The sequence below is a fragment of the Panthera pardus genome, unplaced genomic scaffold (assembly GCF_024362965.1).
Source record: "Panthera pardus isolate Hobbes unplaced genomic scaffold, ASM2436296v1 HiC_scaffold_11, whole genome shotgun sequence".
Lineage (NCBI taxonomy): Eukaryota > Metazoa > Chordata > Mammalia > Carnivora > Felidae > Panthera > Panthera pardus.
The window spans coordinates 88500424-88522751 of NW_026526666.1; the positions used below are offsets into that span (position 1 = coordinate 88500424).

The following is a 22328-nucleotide window of genomic DNA, read 5'->3' on the forward strand; positions in this document are numbered from 1 at the left end:
CCTTCTTGCCAGTCTGTCTAGCATTTGGCTAAACTCTCTTCCCTGTAGGAAACCAAAGTGATCAGAAACATCATGACCGGCAGGGTAGATGTCAGAAGAGTGGAATAAAAGCCATTTCGGGGCGGGGGGAGACAGACTGTCTTCTCTTTCTCCTACACTCCTCTTATCTCCATCTTGTTTTTCTATAGAGTTCTCATGGACCCTGCACCCAGCCTCCCCCAATTAAACACACTATAAACGAAACTACAGACTTTCTTTGCCAGTTTTTATATACTCCCTTCCCCCGTCTTTCCTAAGAGGGAAAGGCAAGGCTTGGTGTTAAACTGTCAGAGCTCTCTGACCTCGCGTGGCCAGCAGATGGCAGGCCTGCAGGCCCGCTCCTGCACCGGGAGCCACATGGGCCTGGCTGCCCTCACCCGCCCGGCAGCCTGCGTCTGTCTGGACTCATTCCACCTCCCGGGGCTTCATGTTGTGTCCCTGAGCTCCTGATTCCTGCCCAGCTTCTGATCATGCTGTTGGCTCTTCCTTTCAACCCTGACTGGACCCGAGTTCTGGATCATGACTTAAGTCTGTGCGGCGGGCTCACTTTCTGGCTGCTCTGGGTCAACGCCTCCCGGGATCCCGGGTCCTGCTCTCAGCACAGGCTCTGGCAGGACGTGTGCCTACCTTGCCCCCACCTCTGTGAGCAGGATTTGGCACGCTTGTCTAAAGGGCAGTGCAAAACATCTGGCTTTACGGCCGGGCCTTCCTCAAAGGGAGGCACACTGTTCTTATTGGCCTTATTACCTCGGAGATTTTCATCTCCATTGACCCTCAAAAACAAACACACTCTGATATGCTTGCAGCCTCCGAAGCCACCTCAGAAAGAAAAAGTAGGGGTGGAGTAGAAGAAAGGGGGCCTGCCAAACTGATGACGGCTTACTCAGCACCTATTACATTACAGATGCTTCATCCGGACATAATCTCTAAAAATTATAGAGAAGAAATCTGTGATCACTTAGCGGAGCTAGCAGATGATGGCAAAAATTGCTGGAGAAACTTTGTGCCAGTTGTACAAAGCACAGCTTGTGTGTGTTTCAATTCTAGGACGTGAGTGTTATTCCCATTTTATGAATGTGGAACTGGGGCTCAGAGAGGTTAAGTGATTTTCCTAGGGTCACGCGGCTCTGTGTCTGTGCTAGGGTGCAAACCCAGGTCCCTCTGGCCCGAAATCCTGCACTTCCTCTATGACGTCATACACGACTCTGAGAGGTAGAACAAGTCAGCAGAACTAGAACTGGCCTTTTGAGAGAGGCAGAGCCCGGTCCCTCCCCACTGGGCTGATGTCCCTGCTGCGCAGGTGGGAGACAGGAATCTAGCGATCGCCACCCTTACCTGCTGTGATAGCAATGGTAGTGGACAGAATGTAGCCCACGCTGGCAATCAAAGAGGAGTCGTACATCTGTGAGGCTTGACTTAAAAACCTTAAACACAAGAGCACTGTGGTCAGTGGGCATGTCAGGAAGGCTGAGGCGGGAGCTGATGACAGTAGGCTCGGTTTGAAAAATGAAGATGGAGCGTGAAGGAACATCCCTTGGGTTTACAAAGATGCCACCCCTGTGCCTCTCTCGGTCTGGGGTCCACGCTTTTGTTCCCATTTGTCCCCTGGACAATCCTGTTCCCCACGTGGGCCATGCCTTCCCGGTCTCATACCTCTCTGGCCACATGGTCCTCATCACCCGAAACGCCCTTCTCACGCTCCTCCCGTCACTGTCGCCAGCATCCCCACCCCACTAAAAAGAGCCACTTCTGTCCTTGTATACAGTCCAAGAAACAGCACTTAGCACATTCTGCCTATTGCTGTAATTATTAAAAACAACAACAACAACTTTTTTAATGTTTATATTTGGGGGGGGAGACAGTGCACAAGTGGGGGGAGGGGCAGAGAGAGAGGGAGACAGAATCAACAGCAGGTTCCAGGCTCTGAGCCGTCAGCACAGAGCCCGACATGGGGCTCGAATCCATAAGCCACGAGATCATGACCTGAGCCGAAGTCGGCCGCTCAACTGACTGAGTTAACTCAGGTGCTCCTGTAAATTATTTTTTTAAAACAAATTTTCTTCTTAATGCAAAAATAATGTGCTCGCTGCAGTAAGCACGGGAAAGAGAGAGAGAGAGAGAGAAATTAGAATCATTCCTAATCTCTCCATCTAGGATGAACACTCCCTCATCTCGGAATATATTCTTTGTCCGTTCTCCGCACAGCATTTAGTTATTACTACCTAGTTGCCTACACCATGACATACATCCCACTCAGTTGTTCTCTTCCGTTAGTGTGGCTGCCCTTCCCCCTACCCCAGGGCTGTGAGTGTCCTGGGGACAGCGACTATTGCTCAGGCCTGTGTGTGCAGACCTGCCCGGCACACAGCGGGCCCTCGGTGGACGAGTGCTAACTGGGTGAGTGAGAAGGGGGAGTGGGCATCGGATTCATCTCTGGAACCGTGGGGTGCTCAGCACAGAGCCTGGCGCTGGGTCGGCTCAGGGGTGATGACCAGAATCTCTGTAGTAGGACTAAAGACAGTAAGAATCCACATAATAGGGGTGCCTGGGTGGCTCAGCGGGTTAAGCATCTGACTCTTGGTTTGCGCTCAGGTCATGATCTCATAGTTCCCTGGGTTCGAGCCCCACTTTGGGCTCCGTGCTGACGGCGTGGAGCCTGCTTGGGATTCTCTCTCTCTCTCTCTCTCTCTCTCTCTGTCCCTCCCCTGCTCGTTCGCTCTCTCCCTCTCTCTCAAAATAAATAAACATTTAAAAAATAATCGCAATAATAGTCATCATAATCATAAAAGAGGCTGAGATGTTGTGGACATTACTCTGGGGACGGTACTGAGCGCTTTATGCGATTCTCTTAGGTCGGGGCCGTTGCTGTTCTCACTTGCGGACAAGGAATCTGATCCCAGGGAAGCTGAGGGAAAGGCCTGGAGGGGAGAGGCTCTAGAGCCCAACACTCAATCCGGTCCCAGGCCGTCGGGGGCCCTCTGCCGAGCACCGGGTCTCAGACGTGGACAAGGCCCAGGCCTACCCTTAGGACCACCGCTTCCGAGAGAGAAACGATCACCTCGCTCTACGGGGAAGATTTCTTGGGGGCAAGAAATGGCAACTTTCTGTTTTCCACCTAACAGGTGGCTCCTGGGGGCCGCACAGCTTCAAGAGTCCACGAAGCAGACGCCTGCCTGGGAGCAGATGGCAAGCGAGGCTGCCGGTGATCACACATTTCTCCCATCTTGAGGCGGCGGGGGAAAAACAACGTCCCTTCCGGGCTTCGTCTTTCCGGCGGCACAGAGCCCCGCCCCACCACGTGACAGCTCGGCCAATCAGCGACCCCTCTCCCCACAGCGGCTGCCAAACCTTGGCGGCAGGCTGTGTGGTGCGATCGATCGATCGTTCTGCCTTCCCTACAGCTTCCGAAACAGAGCAGATCGGGCCCAGCGCCCGGAAGAGACCTGCGTGCAGAGGCCCGGCAGGAAAAGGGTCTGCGACTCACGCGGCTTGGTAGACAGCGGTGGCCACCATGCACACGAACATCACGTAGAAGATGGGGTAGTCGAGCTGCAGGTTCCCCTGGATGGACAGGACCAGCATGCCAGCCACGGCCTTCACCGTCACCACCGTCATTGAGCCTGCAGAAGGTGAACAGGAGGGACGGATGCAGGGAGTCGCCCGCTGAAAGTCAGTTTATGACCCCAAAGGACTTGATGAAAAATATGGAGCACTGGCAGAGCCAACCCAGTGACCGACGTGGCGAGAAGAAGCCGTTTGCCTCGGCTCTCTTACGCCCCTTCCATGAGCTGCCCTATCTGTGCTGCTACGTCCAAGAAGAGAAGAAAGCAAAATACCAACAGGCGTCTCCAAATGTCATTTCCAGAGTCCAGCAAGAAAGGGCACTGAGTCTAAGTCTCTGAACGCGAGTGGCAGCGTTGTGCCTGGAACACGGTAGGAGGTCAAGAGGATCTCTGAATGGATAAATGAACTTCTTTTTAGTATCATTCTCATGGCAATCACAGGGAAAAGAAACATGGTGTGCAAGGAGCTCTATTTTTTTTTTTTAATGCTTATTCACTTGTATTAAAAAAAAAACAACAACAACAAACATTTTGTTAGAGGTCTCTGGATGTTTTGGAATCCTACTCCTATGTGCCTGCACATACTTTTCCGATAATACATGTTTGTGTATTTTAAAGTGATACCCATGTACCACTGTGCTTATATGGTATTTACATTATAACACAGCTGCAGGAGAGATCATTGCTCACCTCACTATGGAGACCACTGCTTTACCCAGTGGTGCAGAAAGCACTGCTAAGCCTAAACTGTCTGATCCCCCTGCCAGAGGAGGAGTGAAAAGAAACCACTGCCAAGTATGGGTACTAATGGAGCCCTTTATTCTGGCTGAGATGCTCTGCTTTCCCATTTTTCTTGGCTTCTGCTCCTTTTCCCTCTTGCTAACAACCCACCACACACAGCGGCTTCTGGGCCCCTCGGCTACCTAGATGACGGCTGTCAAACAGCAGCAGCCAGTGAAGACAGGCACTTTCGTGAGGGTGTCCTTGCTGGTGAGAAGGGGACACAGGGAGAGCAGCCAATGTGCCTTAGGGCCTTCTGGCCTTCCTGCTCATCAGAGAGAACGTACTGGGACCCTGACCTTCCAAACTGCTTTGCAAACAAGATCACCAAGGAAGGGACCGTCACTATAAGTTACTGCACGGACAAACCTCTAAAATATGCTCAGTGAAAGACACCACTCACAAAAAGCCCCATTATTAGAGGATTCCGTTTATATTGTATACTTCAAACAGGTGAATGTTATGGTGGGTAAATTATAGCTCAATAAAGCTGTTTTTAAAAAATCAAAATGCTGCAACCTTGGCCCCTGTGGCCCCTGTGTGGGTGACAGCCTGTGATTGGTGTGGAGGCTCGGTGTGGGAAGGACAGAAGGGCGGCAACACGTCTTGGGCACTTGTGCCGGTCTCATTTACCCCTGCTCACCGGCCCTGAGATTGGGTGTTCTCCCAGGCCTATTTTTAGAGGACAGCGTGGCTTCAACAGGAGGGAGTCACCTGCCCCAGGCTACAGAGTCCCCAGGAGGCAGCAGGAGCCCCCCCCCCCCCCTTCTCCTTCCCCTGGAAGTCTGGACACATCTCACAGCCTGATTAGTATATCACACTCTATGTGGGATCAGGCCTTGCCCCAGTCTGATTTGGGGGCCATTTCCCACATTGTGCCCATCCCTCCCAAAGGAAAGAAAAAACAGGTGAGAGAGCAAAATCGATTCCTGCTTTTGAATTCAGCACTCCTTCCCAGCCCGACAGGCTTCCATGAAGCCTTAAGGAGGCAGCTGTTGGAGCCTGCCCCACCGCTGACTTCTCTGAAATAAACTCTTACCCCCCCTCGCCCTTACCCTGCTGTCCTCTTCTTCACTGTAATCACCACCGCCCAAACTTCTCCAGGATCTATGCATTTGTCTGCTTGTTTATTAACACTTCCTCCCTTTGGAATGGAGGCCTCCCTAGGGCGGGGGTTTGTCTGTCTTGTCCACCGCTGTGGCCCCCTCTCCGGCACCATTCCTGGCACTTAGGGGACTCTTGGTATTGGAGCAAGGACACTGAACGCAGTCAGCAGAGTGACAGAACTGACGGAAGCCACCTCCACTCGGCAGGGACCTCGTGGTGCTGCCCGATGGTGGCAAAACTCAACCACCCAGACCCCCACTCACCGAGTAAGGCCACGAGGAGAAGAATCACGACGATGTTGTTGGCGTTCTTCTCCTTGTAGAAGTACAGCAGCAAGCAGAACAGAATGATCTCGACAAGCTGTGGAAGTCAGCAGGCGGGGAGGTCAGTGGTGGCCGTGGGTGTGGGCAAGCCTGGGAGGCCCTGCTGGGCTGGGCTGGAATTGATGCTGCTGGTGTCACTAAAGTCACGGAGTTGAAAGTCATGGAAGGACTCAAGTCCCTCAGAGTTGACAGGGAATTGAAGCACCCAGCATTTCCCAAACTCTCCCGTGGAAACGGGAGGGGCTCTGAGTAAACTCTGAGTGAATCTCTACCCTCTGGGTAACACTGATGAGGAGGGCTCAGGGCTCCCACTGATGAGGGGTTCGCTCAGGGCTTTGAGGAGGGTGCGCTGGTCTCACACACGTCCTGTCTTACATGGCCAGGATTCATCAGGCTGAGGTTTCTCCCCACCTCAATGCTCCATGGGTAACCCCATTAAAACTGAAGGTGGGTCAACGAGGGAGACACTAGGGACGCCTGGGTGGCCCAGTTGGTTAAGCAACCGACTTCGATTCAGGTCATGATCTCATAGTTTGTACGTTCGAGCCCCACATCAGGCTCTATGCTGACAGCTCGGAGCCTAGAGCCTGCTTCAGATTCTGTGCCTCCCCCCTCTCTCTGCCCCTCCCTGTCTCGCACTCTGTCTCTTTCTCAAAAATAAATAAACATAAAAAAAAAATTTTTAAAAATAAATGAAAAAGAAAAAAGAGGGAGACACTGTTCACTGAGGAGAAGAGCTCTTTGGTTGAAGTAGAACCTTTGGCTTAAGTATACGTGCCCCTGTCCCCTAACCAAGCCTTCAATGTGCGCGGCTTGGTGGGGTCGAAAGAAAGGACATTTGGAGTCAGGGAGGCCCAAGTTTGAAATTGGATCTGCTTCTAAAATGGTTGTGTGGCCGTGGGCAAGTCACTTAACATCTCTAAGCCTCAATTACCTCATCTGTGAAATAGGGATTACGATTCTTACTTTGTAAGGCCATAATCATCGCTAACGCGTAACGAACTCATAAAGGCGCCAGGCACCTTGTAAACACTGTGTCTAGACTAAGGTCGTTAAATCAGCACAATAATTCTGTGAAGTAGGCACTGTCACAGTGCTGGCTAATGAAATGGCAGAGCCGGGATCCGAACCTGGGCAGGCTGGCTCCAGGGCCCGTGCACTTTCCCACTAGGCTACGCTGCCCGGATGCGAGAGGCCCAGGGCCTAGGGTGTAGGAGGCACTCATAAAAAGCAACGCAGAAACATTAACGGGCATTTCGAAAAATTTTTAAATTCCTCATAATTAGAGACCATAAAAAAAAAACAAAACCCCAGCTGTTTTCATTTTCCTGTTTCTTTCTGCCTTTGTTGCAGTGAATACATATTTTATCTACTTGTCATCACAGTCCGTGCGCAGTTTTGTCCTGGGCTGTTTTTAGTTACTAAAAACAACTCTCGTATTTTCTGAAGTTGTCATAATTATCTTTAATTGCCGCAACATACACCATCAAGCAGATGTAGTTGCTCGTCAACATTGCTAACCATCGTGCGTGCTCTCAGGGGGCCCGGTTTTCTAGCCACCCTTCACGAGGCTTAAATGCGTGCTGGCATAGACTTGGTGCTGCCGCGTACGTGACCTTGAGTCCCGGGAGCATGTCTCCTCTCTTCCTTTCTTTTTTTTACCGAAGTATCGTTGACACACCACGTCACGTTAGCGTCAGGCGTACAACACAGCGACTGGACAACTCTATCAACTCTGTGTATCATGCTCTGCTCACAAGTGCACCTGCCGTCAGTCTCACGGGCACCGTGTCTGGCACACAGCAGATACTCCGTGAATGTTGACCGAATCGGGCCACATCTGTCTAGCTGGCGGTGTTAGGTCACAACAGAGACGTACTCACGTCAGGGGACTGAAATCTATCAGCGGGAGGGAGAGGGGGCAGGGGCAAAGGCAGGGAAATAAACAGCTCCCGTCAAGGAGAGGTCAAGGCCAGGTACCCCACTAGAGAGACACCCCTTGAGTGAGCCAGCTCAAGCCACGCTGGAGATCGGGGCCTGCACAGAAGCCCTATGAGCTGCCCTAACGTTACCTTTCACTCATTCTAATGCTAAGATCTCCTACGGGTGGGGTTTTCTGCCATTTTTTGTGAATATACAATGTATGCTAATAAGCATGTGCAGCTGAACCAAAGTGCCTAAGAAACAGAAAATGCATCCGTTCCTTAATGTGCCCAGCTCCCTGCCCTTGCCCTCCAGCGCACTGCATAAAAGCTTCCTGCCCTAACCCCACCAGGAGACAGTGCTTTGAGAGCTATCTCCCTGTCTCCTTACTTGTGACAAGTAATAAAAGGTCTTTGCTTTCAACACTTCCTCGGGTTGTGTTCAATTGGATGCACCCCAAGCAGCGACCCCTTGAGTTCGGTTACAGCGGCAATGCCTTGGAGACACAAGGAGACAAACAGAGTAGGTCACTGGGCATCTGCCAAGGGCCGGGTGATTGCCGCACCACCTCACGTCCCCCAACCACCAGCCCCGGGCCAGTGACTCCCACCAAGCTTACACAGAAGGAGGCAGAGCTTCCGGTTAGGCGACCTGGCCAAGGTCACACAGCGCATGACAGATTCAAGCCCAGGACTCCCTAGGAGAAAACTGTGTTCTGGGGTTAAGCTTTTCCTGAAGAGGGGTGTTCTTTGGCTCTGTCCTGCCAGAGACAGGGTGTGGAGAAGTGGCAGTCTCCACGCCCACCAGCTACACGCTGGGGCTGGCTGACGGTAGGGAGATGAAACAGTCCCAATCTGGGGGACATCTATCCTCTGCCTTGGGAGCAAACTAAGGAAAAAGGACGTTTCAGGCCTGTAGAGCAGTCCCAGGCTGCTCGTGTCAGAGGAAAAACAGTCAACACCTTCATCAGCGGGCCGTGGCGAGGGAAGGTGGTCCGTGAAGCCAGGCAGGCCCGACTTCGAATCCAGCTCTGCCCTCGTGGGACTCTGAGCAGTCAACTAACCTCCCGACGCTTCAGTTTTCTCTTCCATAAAATGGGGAGAAAAACCTTATAGGGTTCTGGGAGAATTTGAGATGATACGCAAGAAAGTGTTTAGCTCAGTGCCTGCCTGGCACAGAACGGGAATATATACCGGCAGCTTATTAAATACCTTACATGCTTCCTCAATCAGTTTATTTGTAGACCTCACGTGGGATGTAATCGGGGCTAGGGGTTTAAGAGACAGTTTCCAGTGTCTCTGGAGTTTCTATTAGCTTCTAGCAGCTGTGTGATACTGGGAAAAAATACATAGGTAACAGTTCTATGACTGTTTAAAATGTTAAGTGTTTTTCTTACCTTAAAAGTCTTAAATGATCACTGGAGAAATTTTGGATGATGCATAAAGACACAGGTGAAGTGAACACTCAATCATAATTCCAGCTCTCGGAGACAATTATAGATAGAGTTTCTGTTTTCTCCATCTAGTCCTTCACATATACATTGTACACACACACCTACACTCTCTCTAAAAACTAGAATTATCGTATTGTATGTGCAGATTTAGACATTACCCAGGATATGAGTGAAAAAGGCATTTCCCATGGAGCACATCCTTGCCACAAGCACGGTCTTTGGTGCTGTGAAATACGTCATGATTCACTTGAATCCCCTATTGCTGGATATTCAGGTGTTCAGGGTCTAGGATGTGATGCTCCCTCCTGCCATCTTGGGTGGAAGGAACAACGGCTTCTCTTACCATGTACAAGAGAAAAGGCCAGCTCACGAGGTGCCTGGTGATGTTCTCGCCTGTCATCTTCTCGTGACTGTTGGGTGCGAATGTCACCAGCAAGTAGGTGCCCACGATGGCCAAACCGCAGCCAACAAAGGACAAGACGTAGCGCCCTGCAGAGAAAGGGAGGCTGTCACAGGGCTGGCGGCAGGTTGGGCCTCAGGCCAGCATGTGCTTCTGGTTGTTGTTGTTGTTGTTGTTTTTGGTTTTTCTTATCTTCCTTATTGTTATTTAAAAAAAAAAATTTTTTTTAACGTTTATTTATTTTTGAGACAGAGAGAGACAGAGCATGAACGGGGGAGGGGCAGAGAGAGAGGGAGACACAGAATCTGAAGCAGGCTCCGGGCTCTGAGCTGTCAGCACAGAGCCCGACGCGGGGCTCGAACTCACGGACCACGAGATCATGACCTGAGCTGAAGTTGAACACTTAACCGACTGAGCCACCCAGGCACCCCTTCCTTATTGTTATTAAAAAAAAATAACATGTAATGTTGAAAACATTTTAGTGAGGTGGGGCATGTATACAAAAAAGTGCCCGATGAATTCTCACAAAGTGAACACACCCACGTAACCAGCACCCAGATCAAGAAAGGGAACGTTAGCAGGACCCCAACATCCTCCCTTGTGTCTCCTTTGAATCACTAGACCGCGGCCCCAGGAGAAAACTTTGACTTCTAACAGGTGCTGACAGTTTGCCTGGTTTTGTACTCTATCTACGCGGGCTCACACACTACGTTTCCTTGCGTTTGGGTTCGTGCAACATTAAGGTTTGGGAGCTTGTGAGATTCATCTGTATCCTGGTGTGGGGTGTAGGGCTGTACGGTGTATCCATTCTGCGGCTGATGGGTGTTTGAGGACTCTCCAGTTGTTGGGTGATAACAAATAACCAGCTAGGAACATCCTTGAGCGTGTCATAATGACCTTATCCTTTCCCGTCGGCTGGTTAACCTAATCCCAAGAGATCGGTCCAAATACTGTCAATATTCTATTCCACAGACCTGTCAGAGGCCGTTAGAGGGGTGGGGAGTCTCTTGCCTCTTCCCCTGGGTCCTGTCACACTCCAGATGCACCCTGGGGATTTTGTGAAAAACCTCTGGAAGTCCAGCCCAGATCCAGGCAAGCTTTGAAAAGGGCTGTGAGTTCTGACCTATGCCTGGTTACCACAGGCCTCTGGATTTTTGTGGGATGGAACTAACTATATATTTCATTCCATTGTCTCCCAAAAAAATGTGATACCACATCACATGTCTTTAATTTTCATTCTAGGCCTCATAAGGTGCTCAAAAACCAGTTGTTCATTTGTTCAATGAATGAATGAGCCACGGTTAAATTCAATAATGAGTTCTGTGCTAAGATATACAAGTCTGTTGTCTTAAGTTTTCTTCAGGCAGGGAAAGGTCTTACTTAGCTCCATGCCTGTGGTGAACAGCACAGGTCTAGCATTGGGTGAATGTTTGCTGAATTTAATGGAACTTTATGCAGGACAGCCATGTACAGTTGTATAAATTGCTCACTGCCTAAGAGCACCTAGCTGAAGAGGTGATGAGGGCTAAAATCTAGCCCATGCTCTGCTCACCAGGTCACGTACCCATAGACCTACAGCTGTCCAGAGGGGCCATCTTTTTCCAATTTACATAGGGCACTGCCTGGACTAGCGTGTCTCTTATACCAGGACCACCTAGAGTGAGCCTGGAAGGCACATTAAACTCTACACTGGTCTCAGAACCAGTCCAGCTACCCCTGCACCCTTCCTCTGTCATCGGGACTCTACCGCAGTTCACTCCGAGCAAAAGACTCTTGGCATCGTATGTTTGCTGAGCAGTGTCAGATTCTTTTCTTTTTCAAGTCTTCTGGCCCTGTCTTGCTCATATCCGGCACCAACGATTCGGAACAGTTGTTCCCAAACTTGGCCACGTGAGCAAGTTCATTTGGCTGCACACTCTAATCTAGTTTGTAGAAGGAATAAAGCATAACTTGTGACCTCTTGTCTTTGACCTCCATGTTTGTTTCCCATTGCTTTAGAACTCATTTAGGGAAAGAGGGTGCCTTTTTTCAGGCCTCCTAAAATCCCAACAGTAGATGCTCAGTAAATATAGATTGAGTGGAATGAATGAAAGCCCTTTTTAAAAAGTCTCGCAGATGATTCTGTTGTGCAGCCAGATTTGGGAACCACTGATTAAAAAACCCAGCTCTCAGGAGCCTGATGAGGGTAGAATATAGAAGCAGAGAAGGGAGCAGGAGACAGATGATCTCTAAATTGGGGTGAGCTGGCTTCATAATGAACAAACGGCACAAGCGTAACATTAAGAACGGGGACTCAAATCAGTGAACTTACTCAGGAAGTCTTTAGGTTTCCATTTTTCTTTGATGAATATGATTCCTATGATGGCGCTAGCTACAAAAAAAAAAATAAATAAATAAGTAAAAGCACAGGGAAAAGAAAATTGAGGTTGCCATCAGCCCAACGGAGTCCCTTTGCCCAGGCCCTGGGGTTGACTCGTTTGCCTTGGAACTTGGTACTCCCTTGGTACCTCTCCCTCATGCTCCCGTCCCCAAAACTCAGTCCTTCTGGTTCCTCTGTTATTCCACCTCGGAAAGGGAGGCTCCTCTCTGAGCCTTCCTGAGGATTTCCCACAGGCCCAGGAGCGCTGGCGTTGAGTACTTGCAGTGTGACAGGTGATTTGCACAAGTCGCTTCTGGCACATCTACCCTCCGAGGTGGGTGCTATTATTCCCATCTGAAAAACGGGACACTGAGGCTACGAGAGGTGAAGGACCCACTCAGGACCGTGCAGCTGGGAAGGGCTGTCGGAGGCCAGGGCTCCTGCTCCTTCCACTGCCATGACTACCTCTGACACTTTCCCCTGGTTCTTCTCTGTCCCTCTCAAACTTGCAGGTTACTGCTCGGAAGGGTGGGGCTGGCATTCACCGTGAACAGACCTGGGTGGCCATTCTCAGCGCTGCCTCTTCTGGCTGTGTACCGGTGGGTAAGTCGCTACATGGGAGTCTCAGTCTCGATTCAGCTCACACCAGCTCGCTGCTTGTTAAATACGCAGGAAGCCACTGTGGTTTCAGCCATGGTGGGCTGTGAAATCAGCCATGGTGGGGGTGTTTGCTCCATATAAATTGGAATTCGTTCCCTCTACTTCCACATCCTCCTTTTCCTTCTCTCATTTTCTCTCTCTGAATGTTGCTTCATCAGCGTACCAATGAAAATACCTACTTCTCTGAGTTATAAGGGCAATTAAATGAGATAATACATGTAGATAATTAGTTACACAGTAAATGCTCAATAACTGAGCTATTATTACTATTAAAGTGCCTGGAATAGTGACTGTTAAGTAATAGGTGCCCAAGAAACTGTAGTTATTATTTTAATGTTTATATATTTTTAATATTATTTTTTACTGGGTGACTTAAGAAGCTCTGAGAGCCCCTTACTTTCTAGTGGCTGATACCTGAGAACCCATCATTACAATTCAGATTCTTATTGTTAAGAATTTGATTATTGAATCACTAAATTATTAAAATTCAAAGGCAAATATTTAAAGCACTTGGTCACCTATGTCTCATTCTGAGTAAAGGTTCTGAAGTCCTTTTCAGATCAGCAACGGGCAGAAGACAAACGTCAATACCCGTAGGGGCTGTGTAATAAAATAAACATAGAAAGTGGGCCAGATAAGACGACAAGGAAAGGCAAGGACTGGGGTGACCTCTGCCACAACTAAAGGCGTTCAGATTACATTTTATTTTTTAAATGCTTATTTATTTATTTTGAGAGAGAGAGAGAGAAAGAGGGAAAGGGAGGGAGGGAGGGAGAGAGAGAGACAGAGGGAGGGAGGGAGGGAGAGAGAGCATGCGAGCAGAAGAGGGGCAGAGAAAGAGGGAGAGAGAGAATCCTACACAGGCTCCATGATGTCAATTCAGAGCACCACCAGGGCTCAATCTCACCAACCATGAGATCATGACCTGAGCCGAAATCAAGAGTCAGATGCTTAACTGACTGAGCCACCCAGCCGCCCCCAGATTACATTTTAGAACAATACTGTGTGAGAAAGGAACAGAGCATGTGTGAACACCTCAAGTGTCTCGTGGGCTTGGCTTGAGTGTCTTTTTCTTTTATCTTTTCATTGGTTCAAATGTTCTGAAACCCTGGCTCAGTGATTACAAAAATGACAGAAAAATGGCATGTGAGAAAATGAACAATATATTTTTTTGTTTATTTATTTTGAGAGTGAGTGAGTGGGGGAGGGAGGGAGGGAGGGGGAGAGAGAGAGAGAGAGAGAGAGAGAATCCCAAGCAGGCTCCACGTTGTCAGAGCAGAGCCCGACGCAGGCCTCAAACTCATGAACCATGAGGAGATCATGACCTGAGCTGAGATCAAGAGTCGGACGCTTAACCGACTGAGCCACCCAGGCGCCCCGAGAAAGTGAACAATGTTTTGAAGATGGTATCAGTTGATGGAAAAAGATCAGAGAATAAGTTGAATGTGCAGTTTTTAGAGGTGTGAGACACCTGAACCCTATAAAAGCTTGGATTATCTTGATGAAAGGGTCCAAGTTTCTACCTTCCTTCTTCAGTGGAAATAAAAGGCAATTCTGATACACTTTCTGAATCATTTTTAAGGAGATTAGGGAGCCAGACAGCCCCCCATCTATCTATACCCCAGGCCCACCACTCACTAGCTGTTGTGATTTGGAGGAAGGAACTTCACCGCTCAGCGCCCCTGTTTCTGTAAAATGGGGATAATGACAGTACCTCAAAAAGGAGGATTAGAAGAATTAGTATCTGTAAAGTGCTAGATGCAGGACCGGTGTGTATGAAGCCGTTTGTAAGTGTTAGCTATGTGGCCAAGCAAAACGGTGTTTTGCTTCACTAGGACGGTGGAGGTGCAGGCAGGTGGGTCCCAGGGGAGTGGTGCAGGGAGCCCGGGCTTACCAATCACGGAGACGGCGCTGAGGGGCACGATCAGTGACAGCGGAGCGAAGGCATAGGAGGCGAACACACCCAGCTCGCCCAGCAGCATCAGGAACAGGCCCAGCCACCATGTTTTGGTCTTGAAGTAGGCCCGGGGATCCTTGGAGCCTGCCAGGCGGATGTGGCAGTACTTCTAGAAATCCGAGAAAGAATGTGACTTGCCCAGATGTTTGGGGAAAGATGCTGCGATGTATGTATCCTAAGTCTACCCCCGCCCTCCCCCCCCCCCCCGCCCCCGCCTTTTCATTTAGGAAGGTTTGTCAGGTTCTGGAGTCCTTGTTCAGAGGAGAGGCAAGCAGTAGGGCTCTCAATACCCGACTGTCACTCTAAGACAGAAGTTCTCAAACTGGCTGGAAAGCCTCAAAAACTCCCGGGGAAGTTCTGAAAATATAAACATCTCGACCTCAGGGGAGGTGTGGGGGAGGCCTGGAAAGGTGCATTTCTAATGCACATCACAGTCTGGAGTGGGAGCCGTGGTCTAGGACCCCCATGTTAGCCCGGCCTTGGCCTGAGTCTCTCTCTCTCTAACTGCAATGCCCAGGACTCCTCATGGGCACCTCAGGGTGCCTGCTCGGCCTCACTCCCTTCTGTAGATGCACTGGGGCAGCCCCGGGGGTATCCGTGGACGCTGCCTTCCCTTGGGTGGATACTTGGCCCAAGTATGGCCAACAGCCTTTGTTCTGGAAGTGCAGACTCGGGGCAGAGAAAGTGGGGTGGTGACTGAAGAGAGCCAGGCAGACTTAGAGGACCACGGGGCTCCTTAGGGGGGGACCGTGAGGCGGGCTCCAGAGAAGCAGATGTGGAGGCAGGGATGCCGGTCTGCAGAAAGAAGAGCCTGAACCAAACAAGTGGCTACGAGACCAAAACACACAGAAACACTCCCGTACACGCGTGTGCGTGGGAGCCGAGATGTACCCGGTGCCCATGTGTGTTCATGTTCCTGTTCCGGGTTCACCGCAGCTAGAAGCTGAGTAGCACTGGCAGAGCGGAGCCAGCCCGTGTGCTGTGGGACGTATCCTGTCCACGGGTGTCCCCAAAGCAACCTCCGAGGCAGGGCTTGGGAGCAGGTACCTGCTTGCCAGCTGGGATGGGCTAAGGGGGCCGGCTTCCAGAGCAGTTGCTCCAGGGCCCCCAGGGATTCTAAGTAATGGTGAGTGCTGTCATCAGAGCAGAGGGGTGATGGGGGGGATGACATGGGGGCGAAGAAGATTCTGGAACAACCCACAAGATATTGTAGGCCCAGCCCAGGAATGGAGTAGACAGCGTCCCACGGTGAGGAGGCAGCGGGGTCCGCACCAGACGCCCCGGCTGATCAGAGCTGTGTCTCCGCTGTGGACGGTGCTGGTGACTGACACTTACCTGCAGGTTAAGCGCGATGCTGACCACAAGGTGCCCGAAAATTGCCAAAAGGGCGCCGATCAGGTTTTCCTGTAAGGAAAATTCACAGGAGAAGATGTGAACTGGGTAGAAGCTAAAGGGCCCCAGGGCACATCTGAGGTCCCACTGTTTGCTGTCCCCAAACCAAACCAGGAAAACATCTGCCACAAAGCCACACCCCTGACCTTCTATTGGAGTTTTACTACTCATGGTCAACACGGCTGCTTTGCTGGTTTACAAAACATTGCCCTGAGCTGGATACTTCCACAAAGCAACGTCCTTTGTCCACCGGTCATAAAGACCTGGTAAGGCCTGAATCTGCTCTGCTATTCCCTTAATGGATCGACTCCCCTTAGTCTTGTGCAGGAAAGCAAATCAGAATTTACAAGAGAAACAAAGGCAGGAATACAATTTGCCATTTTATCAGTGGATTCGTCATGTTGCCAGAGGGGTCTCAATGAGACTCTTTTTTTTTTAAGTTTTTAATATTTATTTTTGACAGAGAGAGACACACAAAGAGTATGAGTGGGGGAGGTTCAGAGAGAGAGGGAGACACAGAATCTGAGGTAGGGTCCAGGCTCTGAGCTGCCAGCACAGAGCCCGACGCGGGGCTCGAACCCACGAACCATGAGATCAGGCCTGAGCTGAAGTCGAAGTCGAACACTTAACCGACTGAGCCACCCAGGCGCCCCTCAGTGAGACTCTTTAAACTGGCTAATGTGCTTAATTTTTAATCATTTCATTTATAAACATTTAATTTCTATCACCTTAAGAATAAGGTTCAGATTTCTTGGCATGGCATTTTCTTTTAACCTTAAAAGATGACTACGAAATATATATTCATTGTAGAACAATCAGGGAATACAAATAAATGACAGGAACAGTAACAATTATGACATAATAGAAAAGCCACCTGTAATTCCAAAACCCAGAGACAACTCCTGCAAACATTTTGTTCTTGTAAACTTTTTTCTGTCCATAATTCAGATATGAATGACAATGTTAGTTCATTTGATAAAAATAAGACTATAATCTTTTTATAACCCATTTTTACTTAAGATATTATAAACACATTCCCCTGTCAAGCATATTTAATTCATCATTTTTAATAAATATCAAATAACTCGTCATTTCAATGTACCATATTTTTTATCATTGCTTCTCCATTATTGGGTATTGAGGCTGTTTCCTTTTTTGAAAACACTGCTCTAACTGAATATCCTAGTACATGCATTTTTGTGCATTTATGAGGATTAGGATTACCTCCTTGGGATAAATTCTCAGAAGGGGGACTGCTGGGTCAGAGGGTACTTGCCTCAGCATTTAAACCACACTATACTATGTTGCCAACACACCCTCCGGGGTTATTTCACCACTAAACACCAAGAAATGTTCTATCTTAGCCAAATATGAATCCTCCCTCCCCAGGATGGGCCTTTTCCAACTCCCCTAAGCTCAAGAGGTTCCTCCCTCCCTGTGAAATATGCTGGGTCCTTAAGGCCTGGGCGGGCCCTAGGAAATCAGCTGTGAGCGAGACAAACACAGTCCTGCAATTCATCTAGAAGACCTAATTAGCAAGTGGTAAGGCAGGGAGTCAAGCCTCTGTCCCTCTCTCCTCCCCTCTTTCCTGGAATCCTGAGGGCCTAGACAGCTAAGAAGGTAGTTGGTTGTGGAAGAGGAGGAGGGAGGGGGTGTTTTCACTGACAGAAACTACCATGGCCTGTCCTTGACTTTGTCCCCAGCAAGGTGCAGCATTGCAAAATAAAGGAAGGATGCTGAGCTGGGAGCCAGGAGACCTGGGTTCTAGTTACAGCTCTGCTGCCTCGTCACTGCATGGCCTTGGGGGAGTCCCTTCCCCTCATCAGGCTTGTGTGTCCCCGTCTGGAAAATGTAAACGCCAGCCCAGATAACCTCTAAGGATCCTTCCAGCCCCCACCTAAGCCTCTGGTCACCTAAGCCAGACTGCCAACAGAAACCAAGTGAATGAGCAGGCCAGACAGGAACCTGACTTTCGTTCATTTCACTTTAGAAAACAACTCCTTAATAGAAGGTCATTGAGGGCATCTCATGGACCCAAGGGAGCTGGCTTCCACTTCTTCCCTAGAAGGCTCTCACTGCTTGAGCTGCACTTCCTTGGTCCTTCTCCATCTCTGTTGATGTGTTTTTGCTGTCTCTCTCTCTTTTTTTTTTTTTTTTAAATGTTTATTTATTTTTGACAGACAGAGACAGAGACAGAGACAGAGCATGTGCGGGGGAGGGGCAGAGAGAGAGGGAGACAGAATCCGAAGCAGGCTCCGGGCTCCGAGCTGTCAGCACAGAGCCCGACGTGGGGCTAGAACTCACGGACCGCGAGATCGTGACCTGAGCCAGAGTCGGACGCTCAACAGACTGAGCCACCCATGTGCCCCTGCTGTCTGTCTCTTCTTAAACAGACTTAAGCAGAAACCATGTCCTTCCTGTGGGATCACAAGATCTCAGAGCTAAAAGGGTCACTGGAGATCCACCAGGCCAGGGTTTCCCTAACTGGGTTCCTAGAGATGTCAATGGGATTCTGAGGCAAAAAGCACCACATAGTTAAGTAAGTTTGGGAAACACTGGATCCTGGGTGCACGGCTTGGAGGCCACAGTGCACTGGCAGGTTGGAGGGCCTCACGGGCAGTTCCTCCTCGGCCATCCCAGGTGTCCCAAACCTACTTGGCTCTAGAACTCGTGGTCTGCAGACATCTGTGATGCTCACCCGCCTGCCATTTGAATCCCGTTCCTTTTGGTCTGGCAACAGCACCCTGATTTTGCTGTGGAAGGCTCCCTCTTGCCCCCGCTCCCCCTTGCAAAGTCTCATTGGGACTGTTACTCCAAGTGCTCTGTCCTCCCTGGACAAAGACGGGCCTAGACTCAAGCTTGAGCCAACCAGGCAGGTCAGAGCCTCTCTCTGGGGTATACATCTTGAACAGAGAAGCATGGAGGCCTGAAAGAAGGCTGGGCTCACTGCTGCCCAAGGCCAGGCCTGGGCAAGTCAGGCCCCAGGGGCCATCCTGGTGCCTGGGACTTCCCCAGACCTCCTTCTCTAGCCCTTCCTTCCATTCTGGGAGCAGCCCCGCAGTCTTTTTTGCTCGAGTTGGTTTCTATTGTTTGCCCCACAGAGCCCGAGCCCATGCTTTATGGGATGCAGTTCGGGTACGTGTTTATAATGAGTCCAACTCCTAGTAAACCTGAGTGTTCATTTCTTCGAAGGATGGCTTTTGCAGACCAAAAAAAAAAAAAAAAGCGCCTCTCTGTATTACATTGATTTTTTTTTTTTTTTTAATTATATTTGCCAGGGACGCCTGGGTGGCTCAGTTGGTTAAATATCAGACTTTGGCTTGAGTCATGATCTCCTGGTTCGTGAGTCTGAGCCCCGTGCTGGGCTCTCTGTTGTCGGCACAGAGCCTGCTTCAGATCCTCTGTCCTCTTCTCTTTCTGCCCCTGCTGTGCTCATTCTCTCTCTCTCTCTCTCAAAATAAATAAACTTAAAAAAATTATATTTGCTATAAAAAAACCGATTCACAAATTTCATTTCTTTTACATAAAATCTTACCAAGGAACTAAGAAATGCTTGTAAGTCTAATAAACTGCACTTAAGAATATAACAAACATACGTCTTAAATATTCCAATGCCGTTTACATACAATAAATTCTGTTATTCCTTCCAGTTTAAAAAGCAAATGACGGAACTTCTGCTTCCAGCAAGATGGAGCGGACTCACTTTTTCTTATGCTTCCTGCTGTGTACAACAGGAAACCCTGGATGTTGTATACAAAGCAAACATGAGATGACTCTGAAAGGTGGAGAGGAGAAGGCAGACAGGCTGGGGAGCTGGGGGCCCGAGGAACGACACGGCAGTGGGTTCCCTGGGTTTTCTCCTCACCTCACGTCGCTCAGACTCGAAGCTGAAGAAACGGGCAACCTGGGAATAATAATGGGTATAGACAAAAAAGCTCTAAGAAAAGCCCGTGCTCTCTAGCCAAAAGACCAGAAGATGAGCAGTCAAGCAAGACAGAAAACTTTTATTGTTTTTATTAAAAAAAAATTTTTTTTTAATGTTTATCTATTTTTGAGAGAGAGAGGCAGAGCGCGAGTGGGGGAAGGGCAGAGAGAGAGGGGGAGACACAGAATCCAAAGCAGGCTCCGGGCTCTGAGCTGTCAACACAGAGCCCGATGTGGGGCTTGAACCCATGAACTGTGAGATCATGACCCAAGCTGAAGTCGGATGCCTAACCAACTGAGCCACCCAGGCGCCCCAAGACAGAAAACTTTTAGACAACTGCTGTATTCCAAATATCACAGGAAAAAAAATAGCTCCCCCCCCCCCCCCCGACCCAATCCCCAACACCAGCAGAGGCCAAGGAGGGAGCCTAGATTTCCAACCTTTCACAGTTATAACAAGACACCTTAACCCACATGCTGGGATTATCAGAGAAGGCCCAGGACGGATCTGGGGTCCAGTGATGAGGCACCTCCCCACCCCACAGAGTGAGAAGAGCCCACACGGGGAGCGTGGACTTCTAACCCCAGCTGGCAGCAGCGAAGTCCCCTTCTCCTACTGGGTGGTGTCAGTGGAGGCCTAGTGGAGAGGCAGGACTTTTACCATTACACTTTCACAATTATACTGTCCGAGTTGGGGTTACCATTTCTGGTAAATAAAAGTGGAATGATGCCTGCCAAACATCTCTCTCATCTCTGTATGCCCTCAAGAGGTGGGAATTTTTCTCCCCACCATCCGAATCTGGGTAGGCCTTGTGAATGAGGTGGAAATGAGGCTCTGGGACTTCCGGGCTCAGGCCTTATACCTTCTACTTTTGTACAGAGGGAATTCAACCACCTATAAAGAAGTCTAGCCTATCCATAAGGAGGGACAGGGGTCATGTGGAAGACCAAATAGATATATGAGTGGGCCCAGTCAACAGCAAGAGAAGAGAAAGGCCCAGCCATCTCGGCCAACTGCCAGCTGAGTAAGCCACCCCAGCTGAGGCTCCAGACATGAGTGATGCCATTTTGGATTCTCCAGCCCCGGTCCAGCACTCCAGATGATACTGTAGCCCAAATTTGCCCTCTTAAGAACAATTTAAGTGTATAATGCAGTACTGTTAAATATAGGCACAAAGATCTCTGGAATTTATTCATCTTCCGTAATTGAGACTCTAGGCCTGTTGATTAGCAACTCCCATTTCCCCTCCCCGCCAACCCCACAACCACCATTCTACTCTCTGATTCTGCGAGTTTGACTATGGTCTACAGCTCATCTAGGTGGAATCATGTGGTATTTGTCGGTCTGTGATTGGCTTACTGCCTCAGTGAGTGTTAGCTGCTCTAACAAATACCACAGACTGGGTAGCTTCAACAATATTTTTCACAGTTCTAAAGGCTAGCAAGTCCAAGATCAAGATTTTGGTTGATTCTCTTCCTGCTTAGAGGTCTCTTCCTGGTTTGCAGGTGGATACCTTCTTGCTATATCCTCACATGTCAGAGAGAGAGAGAGAGAGAGAGAGGGAGAGAGAGAGAGAGAGAGAGAAATGATCCTTCTGTGTCTCTTCTTACAGGGGCACTAATCCCATTCACAAGGGCTCCACATTCATGACCTCATTATCTCCCAAAGGTCTCACCTCCAAAACATCACATTGGGGACTGGGGCTTTAATATATAAATTTTGGCAGGGGGGGGTGGGGGTGGGGGTGGGGGGGAGGATGACAAACATGTAGCCCGTAGGACTTATTTTACTTTGCATTTTGTCCTCAAGTTTCATCTCCGTTGACACAGACTGTTTTCCTTTTTCAGAAAGATGTTTTTCTTTCTCAAGGCTGCATAATATTCACAATATTCCATTGTATGGATACATCACATTTTCTTTCTTCATTCATCGTCAGTGGACATTTAGGTTATTTCCACACCTTGACTATTGTGGATAGTACTGCGATCAATACTCAAGTCCTATTATCTCTTTTACATCCTGACTTCAACTCTTTTGGATCCTGTTCAGATTCTTGACCTGTAGAATTGCAAGCAGTAAAATGGTTGTGGTTTGTAAATTTAGGTTTCCAGGTGGTTTGTTACTCAGTAGTAGCTAACTGATACACTTCCTTAGTAAACCGAGGTTGGTGAATGATCCAGCAGTTTCTGTCTGGGACTCAAGATCTGACTCTATCCCAGATATTCACTAACAGGTAGCTTTCGTCTTTCATCCGACTTGAGTGTGTATGATTCTCCTGCTTGATTTCCCCACCCCCTTTCTTTGCCCAGCTAATGTCTTCCCATTGTAATGCCTGACTTGAGATGCTCTTTAAGGCCATTCTATAGACCTAGCATATCTTTATTTAACCCATCATTACCTTTTTTATTGAGGTAAAATTCACAAATCATAAAATTCACCATTTTGAC

The 22328-nt window shown here is 49.2% G+C and overlaps 1 protein-coding gene across 2 annotated transcripts in view; it reads right to left on the minus strand.

The window, feature by feature from the left end:
• NIPAL3 (NIPA like domain containing 3) overlaps window positions 1–22328 on the minus strand; it is a 49237-nt gene that overhangs the window by 8447 nt on the left and 18462 nt on the right. For both annotated transcript variants that reach the window (XM_019461813.2, XM_019461817.2), the window contains exons 3-9: window positions 15900–15968; window positions 14502–14673; window positions 11900–11959; window positions 9532–9677; window positions 5753–5849; window positions 3524–3659; window positions 1375–1463 (exon numbers count right to left, since the gene is read on the minus strand). In XM_019461813.2, coding sequence (XP_019317358.1) covers window positions 1375–1463; window positions 3524–3659; window positions 5753–5849; window positions 9532–9677; window positions 11900–11959; window positions 14502–14673; window positions 15900–15968 — 769 coding nt within the window. The remainder of the gene's footprint in view (window positions 1–1374; window positions 1464–3523; window positions 3660–5752; window positions 5850–9531; window positions 9678–11899; window positions 11960–14501; window positions 14674–15899; window positions 15969–22328) is intronic.